Here is an 18,435-nt window from a genome sequence, read left to right as displayed (position 1 = left end):
ACCACCAAGGGCTGGGGGGAGGAGGAAGGGAACTAGTTGTTGATCGGGTGCAGAGTTTCAGCTTTATATAATGAAAGTCCTCTCCGATGCACAACAATGAATATACGTCACACTACTGTACTGCACACTTACTTAAAAATGGCTAAGATGGTACATTTCGCGGTTATCTATTTTTGACCATAGTGAAAAAAATGGTAATGATAACAATAAAGTTTTATTGAAACAAATCCATGCCCATTCATTTACACTACAAGGGAAGGGGTGAAGAGCTGGAGTGGAAACACTCTGGTGAGTAAAGTCTATTCTAGTATTCACTATCTGGCCCTTGAAAAACAAGACTTTGCTGCTTTAGAATGTGGGCCTTGTTCACTACTGAGTCCACAGGAACTAAAGCACTCTTGTGTGCGGTAAGCTCTCAGATAGTGGCCTCTATTTGTAACAGTTAGCTTCTATGTCTTTAAGCCGTCATTAATGGGTTTAGTGAATTTTGCAGTTGAACACACTCCAAAACAATATAATAAGCAAACAGTGAAATCCTAAAAATCAAGCCTGATAAAAGCTGAAACAAGTCATCTCTGAAAGATCAACAGGTTTGTAAACCCTAGTGAAAGAGAACCACCCACAGCCAATACAAAAGACACCAAGCCTGAGGTCAGAAGATGTGGTTAGAATCCTAGCTCTGCCGATAGCTAATTGGTTGACCCAGAAACGGAACAACCCTCTTGCTATCCAGTCTCGGTACCCTCACCACTGCCAATTTACCGTTGAGAAAAGAAACTTCAGGAGGATCAGAACAGGATAAGACTGGAGTCAGGAAAACCACAGGCAGGTTGTTAGAAATAATGAGAGAAGAGACCTTCAGGTGTTTTGAGAACCATTACTGTAATACAAAAACAAGTCTAAGAAACAATGTTCCACTGAAGTTGCTACATGGTATGATAATTATTTGTTTCCTTATCAACTTTCCTAAGCAGGCACATAACGACTGCAAACAATAACTATTGCTGACAAGCTGTCCCTTCAAAGCATGTGTCTTCTTCTGTATGAAGTTTGATGCTGGGCTTGGCATTGGCACAAATAATTGTTAGATGCATAAATGAATGTGGCATTAGCTGTGGCCCCTCTGTGGTCATCTGTCCCATCAGAAAGAGGACTGGGAGTCAGGGCAGCTTCGATTTAATGTAAGCACCAGAAAATGGCCAAGAAGGCTTAGAAAGGGAAAGTGAAAGTCGCTCAGTCATGTCTGACTCTTTACAACCCCATGGACTATACAATCCATAGAATTCTCCAGGCCAGAAAACTGGAGTGGGCAGCCTGTCCCTTCTCCAGGGGAATCTTCCCAACCCAGGGATCAAACCCAGGTCTCCCACATTGCAGGCTGATTCTTTACCAGCTGAGCCACAAGGGAAGCCCAAGAATACTGGAGTGGGTAGCCTATCCCTTCTCTATCAGATCTTCCCGACCCAGGAGCTGAATCAGGGTCTCCTGCACTGCAGGCAGATTCTTTATCAACTGAGCTACCAGGGAATCCCAGAAGGCTTAGAGGTTAGAAGTATGTTGAGAAAACCCAGTTTTTGCCCATCTTTAGAGACATGTTAGATCCCCTGGTCTTCCCCTAATCCAATCCAGTGACAGTTCTCTTTCTACACCATAAATCAGATCATGTCACACTCTCTTTAAAATGCATTTACAGCTTCCCAAACATATTAGCTCAGTACAGAGCTGTGCTGTCCCCACACACGTGACCACCAAGCACTTGAAAGACAGCTGGTCTGGCTGTGACTGTCACATATATATCGGATTCAAAGACTGAGCACGGAAAAAAAGAGTAAAATCGGCCATTCATAGGTTTTGATGTTGATTTCATGTTGAAGTGATAATGATTTTGGATGTTTATATCAAATTAAATAGGCTATTAATTTTACTTATTACAAACTTTTAAAACATCAACTGCTGGAAAAATTGAAATAAAGTTTGTGGGCTCACATTCTATTGCTACTGGGTAGTAATGGTACAGAAAGCCCTTTGAAACAGACCCGGCTCCCTGCTCACCTTTCAGGGCTTTTATCCTTCCCGCCTTCAGCAGAGCCCTCCTCCACCTACCTCTAAACTTCACCCTCATCTGCAGGTTCCTGAATAGCCTACTTGCTACCTGGGCTTTGGGTATCTGGTGCCCACCTCCCTGGAACACCGTATCAGGTCAACTCCTACTGGCCTCAGAGAACTCCGTTTTGCAGTATCTGGGAGGGATTTCCTGAACCCAAGTGTTGTTTGCTGTCCCCAGTGCCCCACGCCCCCTGCTTCCAGTGGACTGTGTGCCACACGTCTTGAACTGGCCACTGACTCAGTTTGATGGTTGTTATTGCTGTTTAGTCGCTCAGTCGTGTCCAACACTTTGTGACCCCATAGACTGTGGCCCACCAGGCTCCTCTGTCCATGGGATTCTCCAGGCAGGAATACTGGAGTGGGTTGCCATTTCCGTCTCCAAAGACTCAGTTTGATGCCCCACCTGGATCCTATGTTCTCTCCATCTCACTCCTGTTGGGTCTGCAGTGACCGGCAAAAGTTCTAGGCACTCAGTGTGGACTGAATGAAAAGGTAAATAGAAATGCAGTCAATAAATTTACACCCTAAAAGGGTGCCTCTTAAGAGGCAGACGAGGATTCAACCTTGAGAAAGTGCCATCAGCCAAAAGAGAAAGAGTAACAATAAGTTATATTCTAAACTTTGGGATCAAGTCAATGAAACCTTTTTAAAGACCTACATGACATATTTAGCAAACTTCAAATGCTTGATCAACAACACTCTAAAGCAGGCAACTATACTCTAATTAAAAAAAAAAGGCTTGAACTCATAGATGATACAATTCTGTGCCTTTGGATCTGAACTGAGATAAATCCTTGACTATGAATACAAACACAAATGCATCAGTATGTTCACTGGAGCATCATTTGTAATAGCAAACAATTTAGTACAATCTATGTACCTACCCTTTACAGCAAAGATTGTTAAGTGATGGTATATCCATTCAGTGGAATAGTACGAAACCGTGCAAAGGAAGGAAGTAGACTCTATGTGCTGAAAAGGAAAAGGCCTCAGGATATAGGCATAGTGTGTTGCTTCTTCACATTATCATATTTCAAAAATATGTGTTTGTGTGCACATATACACAGACTTTTATAGGAAGGAAACCCAAGACTCTGGTGCTGGTGGCTCCTGGAGGGAGAGGGAAAGGGAGGCGGCCTGCACTGCGCACTCTCTGTGGACCTGCTCATCATGCGCACACATTACTTTCAAAGACAGATCATCAAGGGCTTCCTGGGTACTTTTTCTTGTGTACATTTCCGTCAGGCCCAGAAAGGTCCCAATTATTCCCCTCTCTTAAGTCGAACAGATGGTAAAACAGCAACATCTCATGGACATCACCTACCGTGATCTTCTTGTGGTCGGGAAACTCGAGGCCAAAATAGTCTCCTTCCACGAGGTTGAGGTGGTTGCACACGGCGTCCAGCAGCACTTTCCCGGGGGCTCTTTGCTGGGAACAAAAAGAGCAGGCGTTACGCCCTTGGAGACAGGCAGCTACGGAAACAAACCAGGACTCCCACCGCAGGAGGCCTCTCGTGCCCGGGTCTGTAACAGCGCCGCACCCCCCAGCCCCGCCTGTGCACACTGCTGGTTCCCGCCCCACGCTGCTCTCATGCTTCCAGGCTGACCTCTGCCAGCTTTTCCTCACCCCAATGCCGGGCAATACGCCCCTTAAAAAATGGACAAATACCATACGAAATCACTTGCATGTGGAATGTAAAATATTCCACAAATGAACTTGTCTACAAAACAGAAACAGACTCACAGACAGACAACAGACTCGTGGGTGCCGAGCGGGTGGTGGGGGGTGCGGAGGCACAGATTGGGAGCCTGGGATTAGCAGATGCGATCTACCATACAGAGGATGGAACAACAGCAAGGTCCTATTGCAGAGCACGGGGCACTCTATTCAATATCCTGTGATAAACCACCATGAAAAAGAATTGTATATACATGTATAACAACCCCTTTGCTGTACAGCAGGGGTTCAGGGTAGGGGAAAGCACAACATTGTAAAATCAACTTCAACACAATACATTTTAAAAAATACACTTTATTTTTTAGAGCAGTTTCCAGAAAGTTGAGCAGGAAGTGCGTACGCAGAGTACGTGTGTACCAGGTACCCTCCACACCCGGGGTCTCCTCTTACTGACATATTGGAATAGTATAGTACATTTGCTACAACTGTGGAGCCAACATTAATACATTATCACCGTGAGAAGACCACAGCGTACATTAGGATTCACCGTGTCTATAGCTTATGGGTTTTGACAAAGGCGTAACGTCATAAAGCCCCCATCACAGGATCACACGGGCAAGCTTCAGCAGCCCTAAACATCCACTGTACTCCCCTCTTTCACCCCTCCTCCTTCCCCTGCCCTGAACCCCTGGCAACCACTGATCTTTTTACAGTCTACAGCTTTGCCCCTTCCACACCATCACATAGCTAGAATCGTACAGTATGGAGACTTTCCAGATTGGTGCTTTTCACTTAGTGGCATGAATTTAAAACTCCCCACATTCTCGTCATGGCACACTCGTCATCTCTTTTTATTGCCGAATAATACGCCACTGCCCGAGGGGACTACCGTTTGCTCAACCATTCATCTACTGAAGAATATCTCAGTGGCCCAAGTTTTAGCAATTATTAAAGATGCTACAAATATTATTTGTGTGCAGTTTTGTGTGATGGTAGTAGCCTTTATGATCCCATGCCCATTTTGTGACAGCTGAAAGCCTGTCCCTGGGTCCTCTCCCTCCCCAACAAATGTGGCAGAATGCATGGCTTTCCTCTCTAGACTTTGTACAGGCTCATCTAGACTTCACATGCATGAGCGTAAAAGCCATAGGTTATGTTTCTATTGATTTAAATTAAAAAAAAATTTTTTTACAATGTTGTGTTGGTTTCTGCCATACAACCAAGTGAGAAAGAGAAGAATAAATAGAGTGTTTTTAAGGCCATAGGTTCTTAACCGCCTTATCCAGAATGCCCAGTGAAAGAAGACATGAATACAATCACTCATTCCATCATGTTCTATTAATATGTAGTTAAGTATCCATAAGTCTGTCTCTCTAATGAAACTCTGGGCTACGTGGTCACCTTTCTGTTCCTCCTGGCAGAGCCCCTGGCACTCCTTCAGCGTCTGCTGAAATCCGTATTACACATACATATTCTATACCTTGAGTCTATAGTGAAAGGGAAATAATATGCAAGAATCCATTTCCTACCCTCAACAGCTTGGCATCATATGCCTCGGTTTCTTTTCACTCTCTGGTCGATTCTTAAAGGAAAGAAAGTGAAAGTTACTCAGTCGTGTCTGGACTATACAGTCCATGGAATTCTCCAGGCCAGAATACTGGTATGGGTAGTCTTTCCCTTCTCCAGGGGACCTTCCCAACCCAGGGATTGAACCCAGGTCTTCCGCATTGTGTGCAGATTCTTCACCAGCTGAGCCACTAAGGAAGCCCCCCAAATATGGAACACTTCACAAATTTCCGTAATCTGCTAATAATCTGCTAATCTTCTCTGTATCGTTCCAATTTTAGTATATGTGCTGCTGAAGCGAACACCAATTCTTAAAGACTCACTTGCAAAAGAGATGCAATTCCACCACACAGATCAAACCCAGCAAGAAAAAATGTTTCAAAGACCTTGTCATCTCCAGTTACTGGTTTTATACTTTCACCTCCCTTCTGCGAAGACCAGAGCAATTTAGGAGCCACTTAGTAACCCAAGAGACTAAAGGCAGGAGGAGTCAGACCCTGACAAGCACAACGACAGGCACGTCCATCAGGCTGCCCAACAGCGTGACCTGAGGAGCCAGAGATAAAGAATGTTTCTTTTAAACAGATACCACTTTATGCTCCTATATTCCTCGTTGGAATTCATAAGATGCTCACAGCTATCTAAAGGCACGCAGCAGTCTCCATGCATAATCTCAGACTCACAAGGCTCTAGACACTGAATGCCTGGTCCAGAGGTAACTGGGAGAGTCGTCTCAATTACCCCGCTGGCACAACTAACATGTGATGGTGCGTAAACCCCATTCGTGTCAATCAAACCGATCCCCGCCACCCTATCCAGCACACACACGCATGTCCAACTCTGCGACCATAAGAACTGTAGCCCACCAGGTTCCACTACCCATGGGATTTCCCAGTCAAGAATACCGGAGTGGATTGCCATTTCCTCCTCCAGGGGATCTTCCTGACCCAGGGATTACTGGTCACCAATCTTTTTTCCCACCTCCCTGGCAGAGCAATATCATATTAAGAGCACTTGGGAATTCACTAGCCAGGCCCATGGGGTCCTTGGGTTCAAATTCTCACACCTGCCTCCATAGAGTTACATGAAGAACTTAGACACAGCTCCTTGTTCAGGGGCCTCCTCTCCATCCAGCAGAATCTGCAGACACCAGCTAATAAAAACATGATAGGAATGTGTTGGGTGCCGAGAAGTTGTAGAGAAATTCCTGTATCGTTAAGTTTATTTTTTAAGAGAAGACCACATTCTAGTTTCACAATTCTTCTTTCTCACCATTCCTGACATTTCCTACTTGTCTTAAAACGCAGCACCGATTATCTGACCAGCTGGCAAGCACTCACTGTCTTCCAAAGAATTCCTGGAACTAAGTGAATCTGATAACTTCATTTGGATTTACAGGGGCTGGGAAATGAGATTTTACAATTCAACGCTGAAAGTCTAAACAAGTTTTAAAAAATCAGAAATCAGCATACCATGGACACCTTTACAGAACGATGATCAACTAAGCATTTGGTGGAACATACCAAGGAGAGTATTATTACTGCTGAATTAGGTCCTTGGCGGAGTTGACAGGGATTTTTGTGACCATACCGAGCACACACTGGTAATAATAAGAGGCTGGAAATAGATGCTTGGAGCCAGCCTAGTTAACACATGATATAAGTCTTGTCTCAAGTCTTAAAAATTTCCTTAAAATTTATTACTTTGTACAAATCTTTGACACAAAATGACTTTTCAATTGGACCCCAGTTTTTATATAGGGAGAAGTGAATTTCAAGTTTGGGCTTCCCTGGTGACTCAGACAGTAAAGAATCTGCCCACAAATGCAGGAGACGCAAGAGACGTGGGTTCGATCCCTGGGAAGATCTCCCGGAGAAGGGAATGGCTACCCACTCCAGTTTTCTAGCCTGGAGAATTCCACGGACAGAGGAGCCTGGTGGGCTACAGTCCATGGGGTCGCAAACAGTCAGACATGACTAACACTTTCATACTTTTCACTTGACTGATATTATAGCTCTTAAAACTGGCCTGTAAAATAGATGCCTTTAATGCATTATATGAATTCTATGAATTCTCCCGTCAACACCGGCTATCTTCAGGGATATAAGGAAAGCCAGTGTGTAGCATTACTAGAAAGTATTTCTAAGGGTTGGAATGCAGTCAGTACATGACAACTGCATGGAAAAATGGACATGGCATTAACGTCTCAATGCACACCAGGCAGCTATGCCTAAAATGTTTCTAGACATCACAACAGCAAAGTTCAGGGACCCTATTCTCTTCTAAGAGTTAGTGTAGAAATGTGTGGGTTTCATTAATGCACTCAGAGCTGAATTCAGCTTCAGAGGAGGCACCTCAGAGAAGGGAAGCCAGAGAAGTTTAATCCACGTTCTTTAAGAAAAGTCATCCCCTCCTTCCATCCAACAGTGGATTTACTCCATTAATCATCAACATCCCTCATGTTTGTCTCCAAGGAATTCTTTGAACTTCACATTATAAGTAATTCTGCTCAAAAATCACACCACGGAATCTAAAATGGATGGTTGCACAACCCTGTGAATGTACGTAACACCTCTGAATTGTACACTTAAGAATGGCTAAAATGGTAAATCTTTTACTGTGTTCATTTTACCAAAATTTAACAATGCAGAAAAAGACGACCAGGAAAAAAAAAAAAGTAAACAGAGGATGGTATTCATAGCTACAAATGATCGAAGAGGGTTACTCACAATAGAGCCTGTTTAAAAACTGTCTTTAAGAACAACAAAATAAAGAATCCACTTCCTTTATGTTAGATCTTAGAATAACACTGAGGGTGGTGGGGCCCAGCTCAAGGTGAGTGGCTGCGAAGAGCCTTATCACATGGGGGAAATGAGCGATTATCCATGCGTGCGACGAAAGGGCTGTTAGTTTTGACAGCACAAAGGGCTCTTTTACCTGCCTGGCAAAAAAAAAGGGGCATGATATGAACATTGTTGGAAGTAACCACAAACTGCGCCTGGGGCAGGCTTTGCACTGATGCAAAGATGCATTAGACGGATGATGGGATTCAACACCTACAAGTCCACCAGCCCTCTGCGGCTAAAACAAACCTGTGAGTGAGTCAATACAGTCTGGACGTGGGGAAAAGTGGCAAAAGCACAGATTAAGCTGTCAGAACACAAAGAAAAGACGCTCAGAACATTCATCTGTAAAGGCACTTTCTCAAAGAGCGGCTTCCTTTAAGAAACACAGAGACTTACATTTACGACTGCACAAATGATCATACATGAGGAAGGAAAGTCACGTCACGTAGGCATCGTTTGAAAACCTATACATGTTAATAGTGGTTTAACATGAAAGGGACCTCACAATGAATGTTTTCCTAATTGTTCCCAAGTGTTTCTATTGGGGCTGAGAGGCCAGACCTCTGAGACTCTCAGAGCCTCTAAGAAACTCAGGAAGTCTAGCCGACCCCACACATGGTCAGTCTGGATTGAAATAGTCCAGAAGCGTACTCCTTACAGAGAAGAAACCAAATAGTCATTTTATGTTATATTTGAGAGAACAAACTGGTGATTAGTGAAACCACATAATCAAATTTTGATCACTTTTTCTTATTGGCTACTTTCAATTATGCTCCAAGAGGCATGTGAATTTTAATCTGATGCACAAATAAGGTGGCTGATTGCTTACTGGCGTCCCCACCGCTTTCTCCATTTTGAACAGGCTTTTCATGGAATCCTATAAAATTAAATTTTAGGAGGAGGTTTACATTCTTGGGGAGTGTCTGGCAACGAAGCGCTGAATAATAAATAGTACGAATTCACACAGAGCTTCAAGCTATTAAAAATGGTGAATCAAAGTCGCTTTGGTTTTTTGTGCCTTTAAAATATGTCTGTGCCTTCAGGTTATTTCTGTCACCTCAGGTTTTATGAGGAAGTATTTTCTTTCTCCTCTAAAAGAATAAAGACAATTCTTTCTGGGTTGGGAGTGTCTTCTACACCCTCCTCACCTCCTCCGTAGGGCTGAACAAAGGAGTCACCTCACTTGATAGAAGCTAACGTCTGCCGTGCTGAAATAATCTCATAGATGGAAATGGATGGAGATAACATTTGACCAAGTTCACAAAATGTGCGTCTGATGAGGTTTCAGAGAGCGGTTTCTGGGAAGTATTTTGTTTTTCTCTCATTTGGGATTAACGTAACCATGACAACCAAGGCTTGCTCTTCTGCAAGAGGAAAAGGCTCTCTCTCAAAGCCCTCGGCCCCTTTCGGCTACCATTACTACCCATTAGAACATTGTTTCGATTTCCATAGCCCACTAACCCTCCACACAGGCACTGTTCACACCACAAATTCTCCTCCTGCCCCTTTGGCAGGTTTTGAACAGCTGGGTGGAAGTATTAATAGCTACAGTGGCTTAAGAAGCCTGGGGTACGTCTGTCAAGTGAGTAGCCACATACAGGCACTGTGCTAGGGGCCGAGGGAATGGAGATCAATTCAACACGTCTCTCTCTCTCTCTCTCTCTCTCTCTCTCTCTCTCTCTCTCTCTCTGAGTCAAGGGTCAGACACTAAAGCGACAAAGCGACTAAATTAGAATGTATGATGAGTGATAACTAAGTTAGAGAGGCACACACACATGCAAAGTACACGCACACTCTGATGTCATTTCTGAGAAGGATACTAATCCTATGCGATCAGGGTTACACCCTTATGACCTCGTTTGGCCCAACCTACACCTCCTTATTCCAAATACAGCCCCACTGGGAGTCGGGGTGGCCATGAACGAATTACGGAAAGCGGGGACACCATTCAGCCCATGGTACATGGGGCCATGAAAAGACTGGAGATGCTGTTGACCCCTTAGGATCAATGCAAGAAAGAAATAAAACTCTGACTGCAAAGTATGTAGCAAAGAGCCTGGCACGGAACACGAGTTCTCTGGCACCGTAGCTTCCACTGTGATGGGGAAATGCTAGCTGATAGAATACAGGGCAGGGGGATGGGTTGACAGTGAGGAGGATATCCTATTTCCCAGCCCCACGGGCATGTCTCTGCATGGTCGCGGGATGGAAAGCCCATCTCTGTGCTGCTGGGTGTGTGACCATGTCCCCAAGGGCAGAGTCCAGAGGTGGGTATGCTTCCTCTGCCCTAGAATTCCACTGAAAGTGACCAGGGTGGAGCCTCTTCCATCTGTGGGCCCAGCAATCAGCTGAGGACCCTGGTAAGCTACAGGAGCTGATTCGGGAGGGCTGGGGTGAGCCCTGAGAGTCTGCATTTCTAAGAAGCTCTCAGGGATGCTGCAAAGGCTCTGCTTTGAGAGCAAGGTGCCAGTCATATCGCTACATGGACATGGGGCTGTCTGGTGGCTCAGATGGTAAATAACCCGCCTAATGCAGGAGACCCGGGTTCGATCCCTGGGTTGGGAAGATTCCCTGGAGAAGGGAATGGCTAGTCACTCCAGTATTCTTGTCTGGAGAATCTCATGGACAGAGGAGCCTGGCAGGCTACAGCCCATGGGGTTGAAAAGAGTTGAACACGACTGAGTGACTAACACTCACTCACTCACCAGGCAGGGCTGGGCTTCTTGGAGGTCTCTGGCTCCAATCTACATTTGGGGATAACTTCAAGCTTAAGACTCAACCATAGCAAAAAATACCAAATCTACTGTTATGTGCTGAAATGTGTCTCCAAAAAATAAATAAATAAATAAAGTGAACTGATGGTAAAAAATAAATAAATAAAGGCAATATGTGGTTCCAGTTTGACCCTGGATAGAATCTTGAGATAAGGAGGAAAGATTGCTTTAAACAAAACAAAACAACTTTGGGACAATTAACCAATTTTGCAAATGGAATGTAAATTGTAAAATAGTATATACAGGTTAAATTTTCTGAATTTGATAACCCTACTGTGTTCATGTAAGAAAATGTGTTTGTCCTTAGGAAACAGATCTGTAGTATTTAGGAATAAAGTGAAAAGTGACCTCTAACTTATTTCTCAAATGGTTAAGACAAAAACAATGTTGATCTGAGAGTGTGTGTGTGTGTGTGTGACTACTGCAGTTCTGTAATTTTGAAGATAATAGAAATATAAAGTTAGAAATACTATGTTTTTTAAAAAAAGATATGATATCCTAACTCGTGGTCCCTGTGAATGGAAGCAGGGTCTCTGCAGAGGTGACTGAGTGAAGTTGAGGTCATTAGGGTGGCCCCTAGCCCAACATGATGAACGTCCTTATGAGATGGTGTGAAAACAGAGACACAGACACACGTGTCATGGACGAGGCAGAGACAAGCGATGCGGTGGTGAGCCAAGGCCCCCACCAGAGGCTCAGAGGGAATATGGTCCCGCAGATTCTTTGATTCTGAACTTCTAGCCTCCAGCACTGTAAGAGAAGAAATTTCTGATGTTTCAAGCCACCAGTTTGTGGTTCTTTGTTACAGCGGTACTATCCGACTCATACGGCCACCTTCCATGGGGCTGTTAGTGACCTTTCAGGCACATGGGGGCACAGATCACACAGTTACATGATGAACCACACTGTCCCTTGTAAATGAAGAGATTATAGTGAAATAATAACAGGATAAGTGGACTGAGAATAGCATAAACATTCTGGCCTTGAACATTCCTCAAACTCAAAAATCAAATAAACTCATTAAGTAGTAGACTAATGATGGGTGATTGATTTTTTTTCCTGCTAATTATTAAAAGGTGTTCCTCTTTTTCCTGTTGCTGTGCTGTTGGCCGCTCAGTCCTGTCCAACTCTTTGCGACATCATGAACTGCAGCCTGACTGCAGCCTGCCAGGCTCCTCTGTCCATGGGACTCTGCAGGCAAGAATGCTGGAGTGGGTTGCCTTGCCCTCCTCCAGGGGACCTTTCCGACCCAGGGATCAAACCCAGGTCTCCTGCATTGCAGGCAGATTCTTTACCGTCTGAGCCCCTAGGGAAGCCCAAGAATGCTGGAGTGGGTAACCTATCCCTTCTCCAGGGCATCTTCCCAGCCCAGGAATCAAACCAGGGTCTCCTGCATTGCAGGCAGACTCTTTACCAGCTGAGCTATCAGGGAAGCCCCGTTGCTGGTCTAGATATGAGCTGTGTTCTATGATCAAAATTCTTTTTATATCCTAGTCTCTTCTGGACCCTTCTGCCCATGAGTGGGGAGATGCAGAGTCCAGGCTGGGAGGTCACCCAGCTCACACACGCTCTCCCCATCCCGGCCCTCCATCCAGGGCTCCCCCTTCCTGATATAGCCAGGAGCTGCCACTGAATGAAGCAGAGGGCCAAGAATACAACCCAAGAAATCCCCTAGGAACTCACTGATCTATCCATAAATACATTTTTCTTAGAAATTTTACAAGGCTATTGCCAGACTGTGTCTAATAGAAATGATTGGGAAGATGATACTTGGATTTCCCTGGTGGTCCGGTGATTAAGAATCCACCTTCTAATGCAGGGGACATGGGTTGGATTCCTGGTTCGGGAAGATTCCATGTGCCATGGGGCAACTAAGTCCACGAACCACAACGACGGAAGCCTGCAGCCTGCACACCCTAGAGCCTGTGCCCGCAACAAGGGAGGCCACCACGAAGAGAAAGGGGAACACCACAACGAGAGAGCAGCCCCTGCCCTCAAGTAGATAAAGACCGTGGGAAGCAACGAAGACCCAGCGCAGCCACAAACGTGTGTGTTCAGACGTGTCTGACTCTCTGCGGCCCTGTGGACTGTAGCCACCAGGCTCCTCTGTCCATGGGATTCTCCGGGCAAGAGTTCTGGAGTGGATGGCCTATTCCTCCTCCAGGGGATCTTCCCGACCCAGGGATCGAACCCGTGTCTCCTGCATGTCCTGCATTGGCAGGCAGGTTCTTTACCACTAGCACCACCACCTGGGAAGCCCAGCCAAAAGGAAATAAATAAAAGAAGATGTGGTTAAAGACGGCAGACTGAATCCTTGCAGCTTATCTCCACAACACCCAGAAACCCTGCTTAAAAAAAAAAAAAGTAAAGAAATGAAACAAGGAATAAATTCATAGAACAGGTAAAATGAGAAGACAGACAGCAGGTGACAGATTTCCCCCAATTCTAGAAGATGACAGAGGAGCAAACTGCAGCCTAATTACAGAGGAGAAGAGACGCGGCAGTAAGGGAGCAACCTAATTCCGCAGAACTTCCCAAAAGGTCAGGAGTGGGAGACGCCAGGTACTTCCGCTGCTGCAGGGTAGAGTTAAAAACTTTTAAAAACACTGTAATTTGTATCCTCATATAGCTCAGAGTTTATAAGGAACATTACCCCAGGAGGTTATAAAAAGGAGTATTTGGTTAACGAGAAAGAGCTCTTAGAAGGAAAAAAAAAAAAAGCAGAATAAAAATAAAAATGTCATGGGGAGAGTTTAAAGACACAGTTGAAAATTCTCCGGGAAACCAGACCAGGTGACGAATGAATGGGAGAGAGGGGAGGAGGTGAAGCATTTAGAGGGTCAACAACTGAAGCAACCCTGGGACCCCTGCAACAGAGAGACCCCAGGGGAAGGGGGACGATGCAAGAATAACATAAGGAAGTTTCCAAGACTGAAAAAGGGTCAGAGGGTATCTGGCAGAATGAATGAGTGTAATCTATTTCAAGGCAAATCACTGGAAAACTTGGGAACACCAGGAAAGACAATGGATTCTAAATGTAATGAGCGTGTGTGCGTGCTAAGTCGCTTCAGTCGTGTTCAACTCCTTGTGACCCCATGGACCGTAACCTGCCAAGGTCCTCCATCCATGGGATTCTTCAGGCAAGAATACTGGAGTGGGGTGCCATTCCCTTCTCTAGAGGATCTTCCCAACCCAGAGATCGAACCCAGGTCTCCTGCACTGAAGGCAGATTCTTTACCAGCTGAGTTTTTTTTTTAACCACTAGTGCCACCTGCTGCTGCTGCTAAGTCGCTTTAGTTGTGTCTGAGTCTGTGTGACCCCATGGACTACAGCCTACCAGGCTCCTCCGTCCATGGGATTGTCCAGACAAGAGTACTGGAGTGGACTGCCATTGCTTTCTCCCGTAACTGCATAGTGATACACTAATTCAAACTTACTGCTATGGGGGAAAAACACCATTTAATGAAAAGTGAAAGTGAAGTCGCTCAGTCGTGTCCAACTCTTTGTGACCCGTGGACTGTAGCCCACCAAGGTCCTCCGTCCATGGGATTCTCCAGGCAAGAATACTGGAGTGGGTTGCCATTTTCCTTCTCCACCTGGGAAGCCCAAAACTAATGAGAAAAATAAAGCCTAGTGAATTGGAAGGGCTCAGGATTTCTGGGTGGTAGGCTAGAAGCCAGAACAGAGTCCCAACCATATCCTCTTATGGGATATCACCAATAATGTCTGTGTGCAGGAGTCAATGAAGATGCCCCTGCCCCGGGGTGTGTGTGTATGTGTGTGTGGATGGCTGCCTCTGCACTCCCACAACGCACCTAAATTGTACCCCAGGGACACTCCAGGCTAGAGGGCATGGAGTTGGCACCATGGGCATGCTCACTGTGGAGCTGAGGTTCCAATGCAGCTTCAGAGAATCTGCTCCCAAGGCTGTATTTCCCTCTTTTCTCCTCTAAGACTTCCAAGCCCAGTTTTGAGGACACAAACTGTCCTGGAGAAAACGTGCTGATAAAACCAAAGGAAGAGACTGCATTTGCCACTGTTATAATTTGGGGCACCCAGGCCAGTCAGTATGGCACACGGGCTGATACACAGTTAGTATGACACAGCCCCCGCGGGCAGGCTTAGTGTCACATAAACCAGCAGTGACCTGCTGCAAAGGCAGGAATCCTCAGTTAACCAAGAAATCGGACAGTTGACATGTGGGGGATATTTCTCATGCTGTATCTCCAACCCCTCGGGGGCCTTAGAGAAGAACTGTAATAAAATTATGAAGAACACAAACTCAGGGGCCATGTGCATTCTTGCAAATCCCATATCTCCACTTCAGGCACGGTGACCTGGGATGTGTTAAGTCTTTGGGCCTCAGCTTCCACTTCTGTAGAATGGGCACATGACTGGAACACTTCCTAGGATGTGGGGAAGATGAAACAACTTAGTATATAGCAAACCTGAGGACAGTACAGTACCCAGAACAAAGCAAGCTCTCCCAGGTATTAGCTATGATGGGGGGAGGGGGAGGAAGAGGCGATGGAAGAAGGCGAGATGGAGGAGGGGGGAGGGGAGAGGGGGAGAGAATGGGGGAGGCGGTAGGGGAGAGGGTGGGGGATCGAGGGGAGGGAGGGGAGGACAGAGGAGGAGGGGAGGAGGGAAATGACTCAAAGCCCAACAGCAGAGCCAGTGGCAGCCTTGACTGCGAATAGTGTGATCTGTGATCTCCGTTGCTGTGAGATGCCAAGCAGAGCAAGAACAGGAACCACAACGGTAAAACCAGAGTCTGTGGAGCCAGGACAAGGCTTTCATTCTGGGAGAATGGAGCTAAACGTGGAGGCCGGCCCAGCTCCTGGGCGCACAAACGCCTAATTCTTCCTTGGCACCGCTGCTCCAAGGGTGGGCACGGCGTCTGGCGGGCCCACACTGAGCTCCTGTTCCCTCTGCACTGAGCCCCTGCGTTTAGAGTGCTCATTAAACACTCTTCAGATTGGGTTTCAGAGTCCCGGCTCTGGGCTGCAATGAGAAAGGGTCCTTTCAGCAACTTTGCTGCAATTCAGCTATGTTAAAACTGCCCACCTTCCTTCACCCCAAGACATCGTGTGTGTGTGTGTGTGTGTGTCTGTGTGTGTCTGTGTGTCTGTGAGTATGTGTCTGTGTGTGTATACGTGTCCATATAAGGTGAAGGATTTCTACTGCTTTCATGCAAACCTGTTATATGTGAACAAAAAAAGAAAAATATTGATGGAGAAACTGGCTACTCATAGTGCAGAGTTTGTCTGCCCCTGATGTTGAACAATTCACTGTCTTTCAATCACTTTTCGGAGTAGAGGAAAATGAAAAAGTTTGAGATTTACCGACACTTTGTTTCTTTAAATACCCACTAGACCCTGGACAAAGGATCCCACAGGTAATGAAGGAGGCAAGTGTAAACCAGAGGGTTTTAAGGAAAAAGCACTGGACCCTTTCCAACAGCAGAAATATGCTCGCCTATTTCTCATGTCTCTGCAGTTTGGTGCTTGTCTCCCTGGACTCGATGGTCTAATTAAACCTCAAAAGTGCATTCAGCCCCTTGTGCCTAAACTCTCTGAAAATACACCAAATATCATAACTTAGCCTCCAAAATTTCGCTTTCACTTTTCACTTTTCATGCATTGGAGAAGGAAATGGCAACCCACTCCAGTGTTCTTGCCAGGGACAGGGGAGCCTGGTGGGCTGCCATCTCTGGGGTCGCACAGAGTCGGACATGGCTGAAGTGACTTAGCAGCAGCAGCAGCAGCAGCAGCAGCAGCAGCAGCCTCCAAAATTAGTACCCCAAAGGAAGAAGAAAAGCAGATATTTGATTGAATTTAGCTTAACATTTTAACAGAAAGGTGAAGACTTTGTAAACCCAAGTCACCGAATGACCCCTGTGGTTCTTGGTTCTCGTTTTTTTTCATGTGCAGACAGCTCTTCAATCGTGTTTCTGAAACACAGCAAAACCAATCTCTTGGAGAACCTCTAAGAATGTCAAGTGAAAGAAAAATCATTTTGTAGGTTTACAGACACTTTCAGCAGAAAACATTTTTTAACGTTTTCTAGTTAGTGGGGAGAACTAACCCGACTTAGTTCTAGAAAATGAAAACTAACCATTTTTTCAATCTTGAAGAGGGATTTTAAAATTATCTCTTCCGCAGAGGCTTTCAAATTTTAAAAATATGTAAATCAAAGGGCAAAAACATTGCTTTCTGCACCCTCTAAGAATCCTTGGCTCTGGGAAATTCCCGGTTTGTCCAGTGGTTAGGGCTCTGTGCTTTCATTCCCCACTAGCTGCTACTACTATTTCCCCATCTTTTTGATCTTCTTCTTAGGCTTGAGAGTCTGTTAACTGTGGAAGTGACAGGGGTAGGGTGGGCCCTAGCCCCAGGTTTATGTATTTTGCAAGGAGGTCAGAGTTTCAGGCGAACAGCTAGGACTTCTCCTTTGAAAAACTGGAAAGCTCAGATGAATGGGAAGCACAGAGGTGCTAGACTTAGGGAAAAGAAACAAGGCAAGTCAAACAAGGCAAGTCGGTAACAAAAATACAAGATACATATCTGAGAGGCCAAAAGTAGAACGGAGGTCCCCAGGGGCAGGGAGTCAGTGGGGACCTTGATTAACGAGTACAGAGCTCACTCTGGGCGAAAGGAGGGAGATCTGGGGCTGGATGGTGGCGAGGGGTGCACTGCCACTGAACTGGACGCTTAAAACTGCTATAAAAGATGACAAATCTTATATGTTCATTTTTGGTGCATTTCATCACGATAAGAATAAATGGGGAAAATTTATCTTTTTTAGCTCTGACAATCTATGGAAGGAACTGCTAAGTTTAGGGGTGAGGGGTAAGAAAAAGGCAAGGACCATAGAAAGCACTTGTACCACAAAGGCAGAGGGGAATCTAACATTTGTGACATTTCCAATGGATGAAAACTATCACTATTACGTATTAAAACACAGGCTGTGGTGTCAGTCAGGTTACAACTACGATGCCTGGCTGTACGGCCCAGGCTGGACACTGATCTCCCCTTTTGAGCAATGGAGGAACGATGTCCTGGCAAGAGGTGGCTGGCGGAACTAAATGAAGGAAACACATACCAAGTGCCAAGCACCAGGGCCAGTGTTCAGCAGAGACTCAGTAAATCATAGTCAACCATTAACCTTCATTTTTAGTGGAAACCTTTCCCAAGTTATTTCCAACTTTTGGGAGCTATGCAAACTCCCTCTAGAGCATGTTTATGCCTCACGACACATTCACCACTACAAAGCAAAATTCTCCTTTGCCCTTATATTCCAGTTATCTGATTTTTTTCAATATATATATATTGTTGCCTGGGTCTTCGTTGCTGCGGGTGAGCTTTCTCTAGTCGTGGCAAGCCAGGGAATACTCTATAGTTGCAATGCACAGCGGGCTTCTCATTGTAGTGGCTTGTCTTGTTGCAAAGCACAGGCTCCAGGGCAC

At 45.4% G+C, this 18,435-nt stretch overlaps 1 protein-coding gene and 1 pseudogene across 1 annotated transcript in view; both read right to left on the bottom strand.

The window, feature by feature from the left end:
- The window catches only part of FARP1 (FERM, ARH/RhoGEF and pleckstrin domain protein 1), a 236,270-nt gene that overhangs the window by 102,290 nt on the left and 115,545 nt on the right, over positions 1-18,435 (bottom strand). Inside the window, exon 2 of the mRNA XM_068984199.1 lies at positions 3,431-3,535. Within this exon, the coding sequence (XP_068840300.1) occupies positions 3,431-3,535 (105 nt within the window). The remainder of the gene's footprint in view (positions 1-3,430; positions 3,536-18,435) is intronic.
- On the bottom strand, positions 5,555-5,655 carry LOC138089377 (U6 spliceosomal RNA; annotated as a pseudogene).

The sequence above is a fragment of the Capricornis sumatraensis genome, chromosome 12 (assembly GCF_032405125.1).
Source record: "Capricornis sumatraensis isolate serow.1 chromosome 12, serow.2, whole genome shotgun sequence".
Classification (NCBI taxonomy): domain Eukaryota; kingdom Metazoa; phylum Chordata; class Mammalia; order Artiodactyla; family Bovidae; genus Capricornis; species Capricornis sumatraensis.
This window is presented reverse-complemented; position numbering and strand designations above follow the sequence as displayed.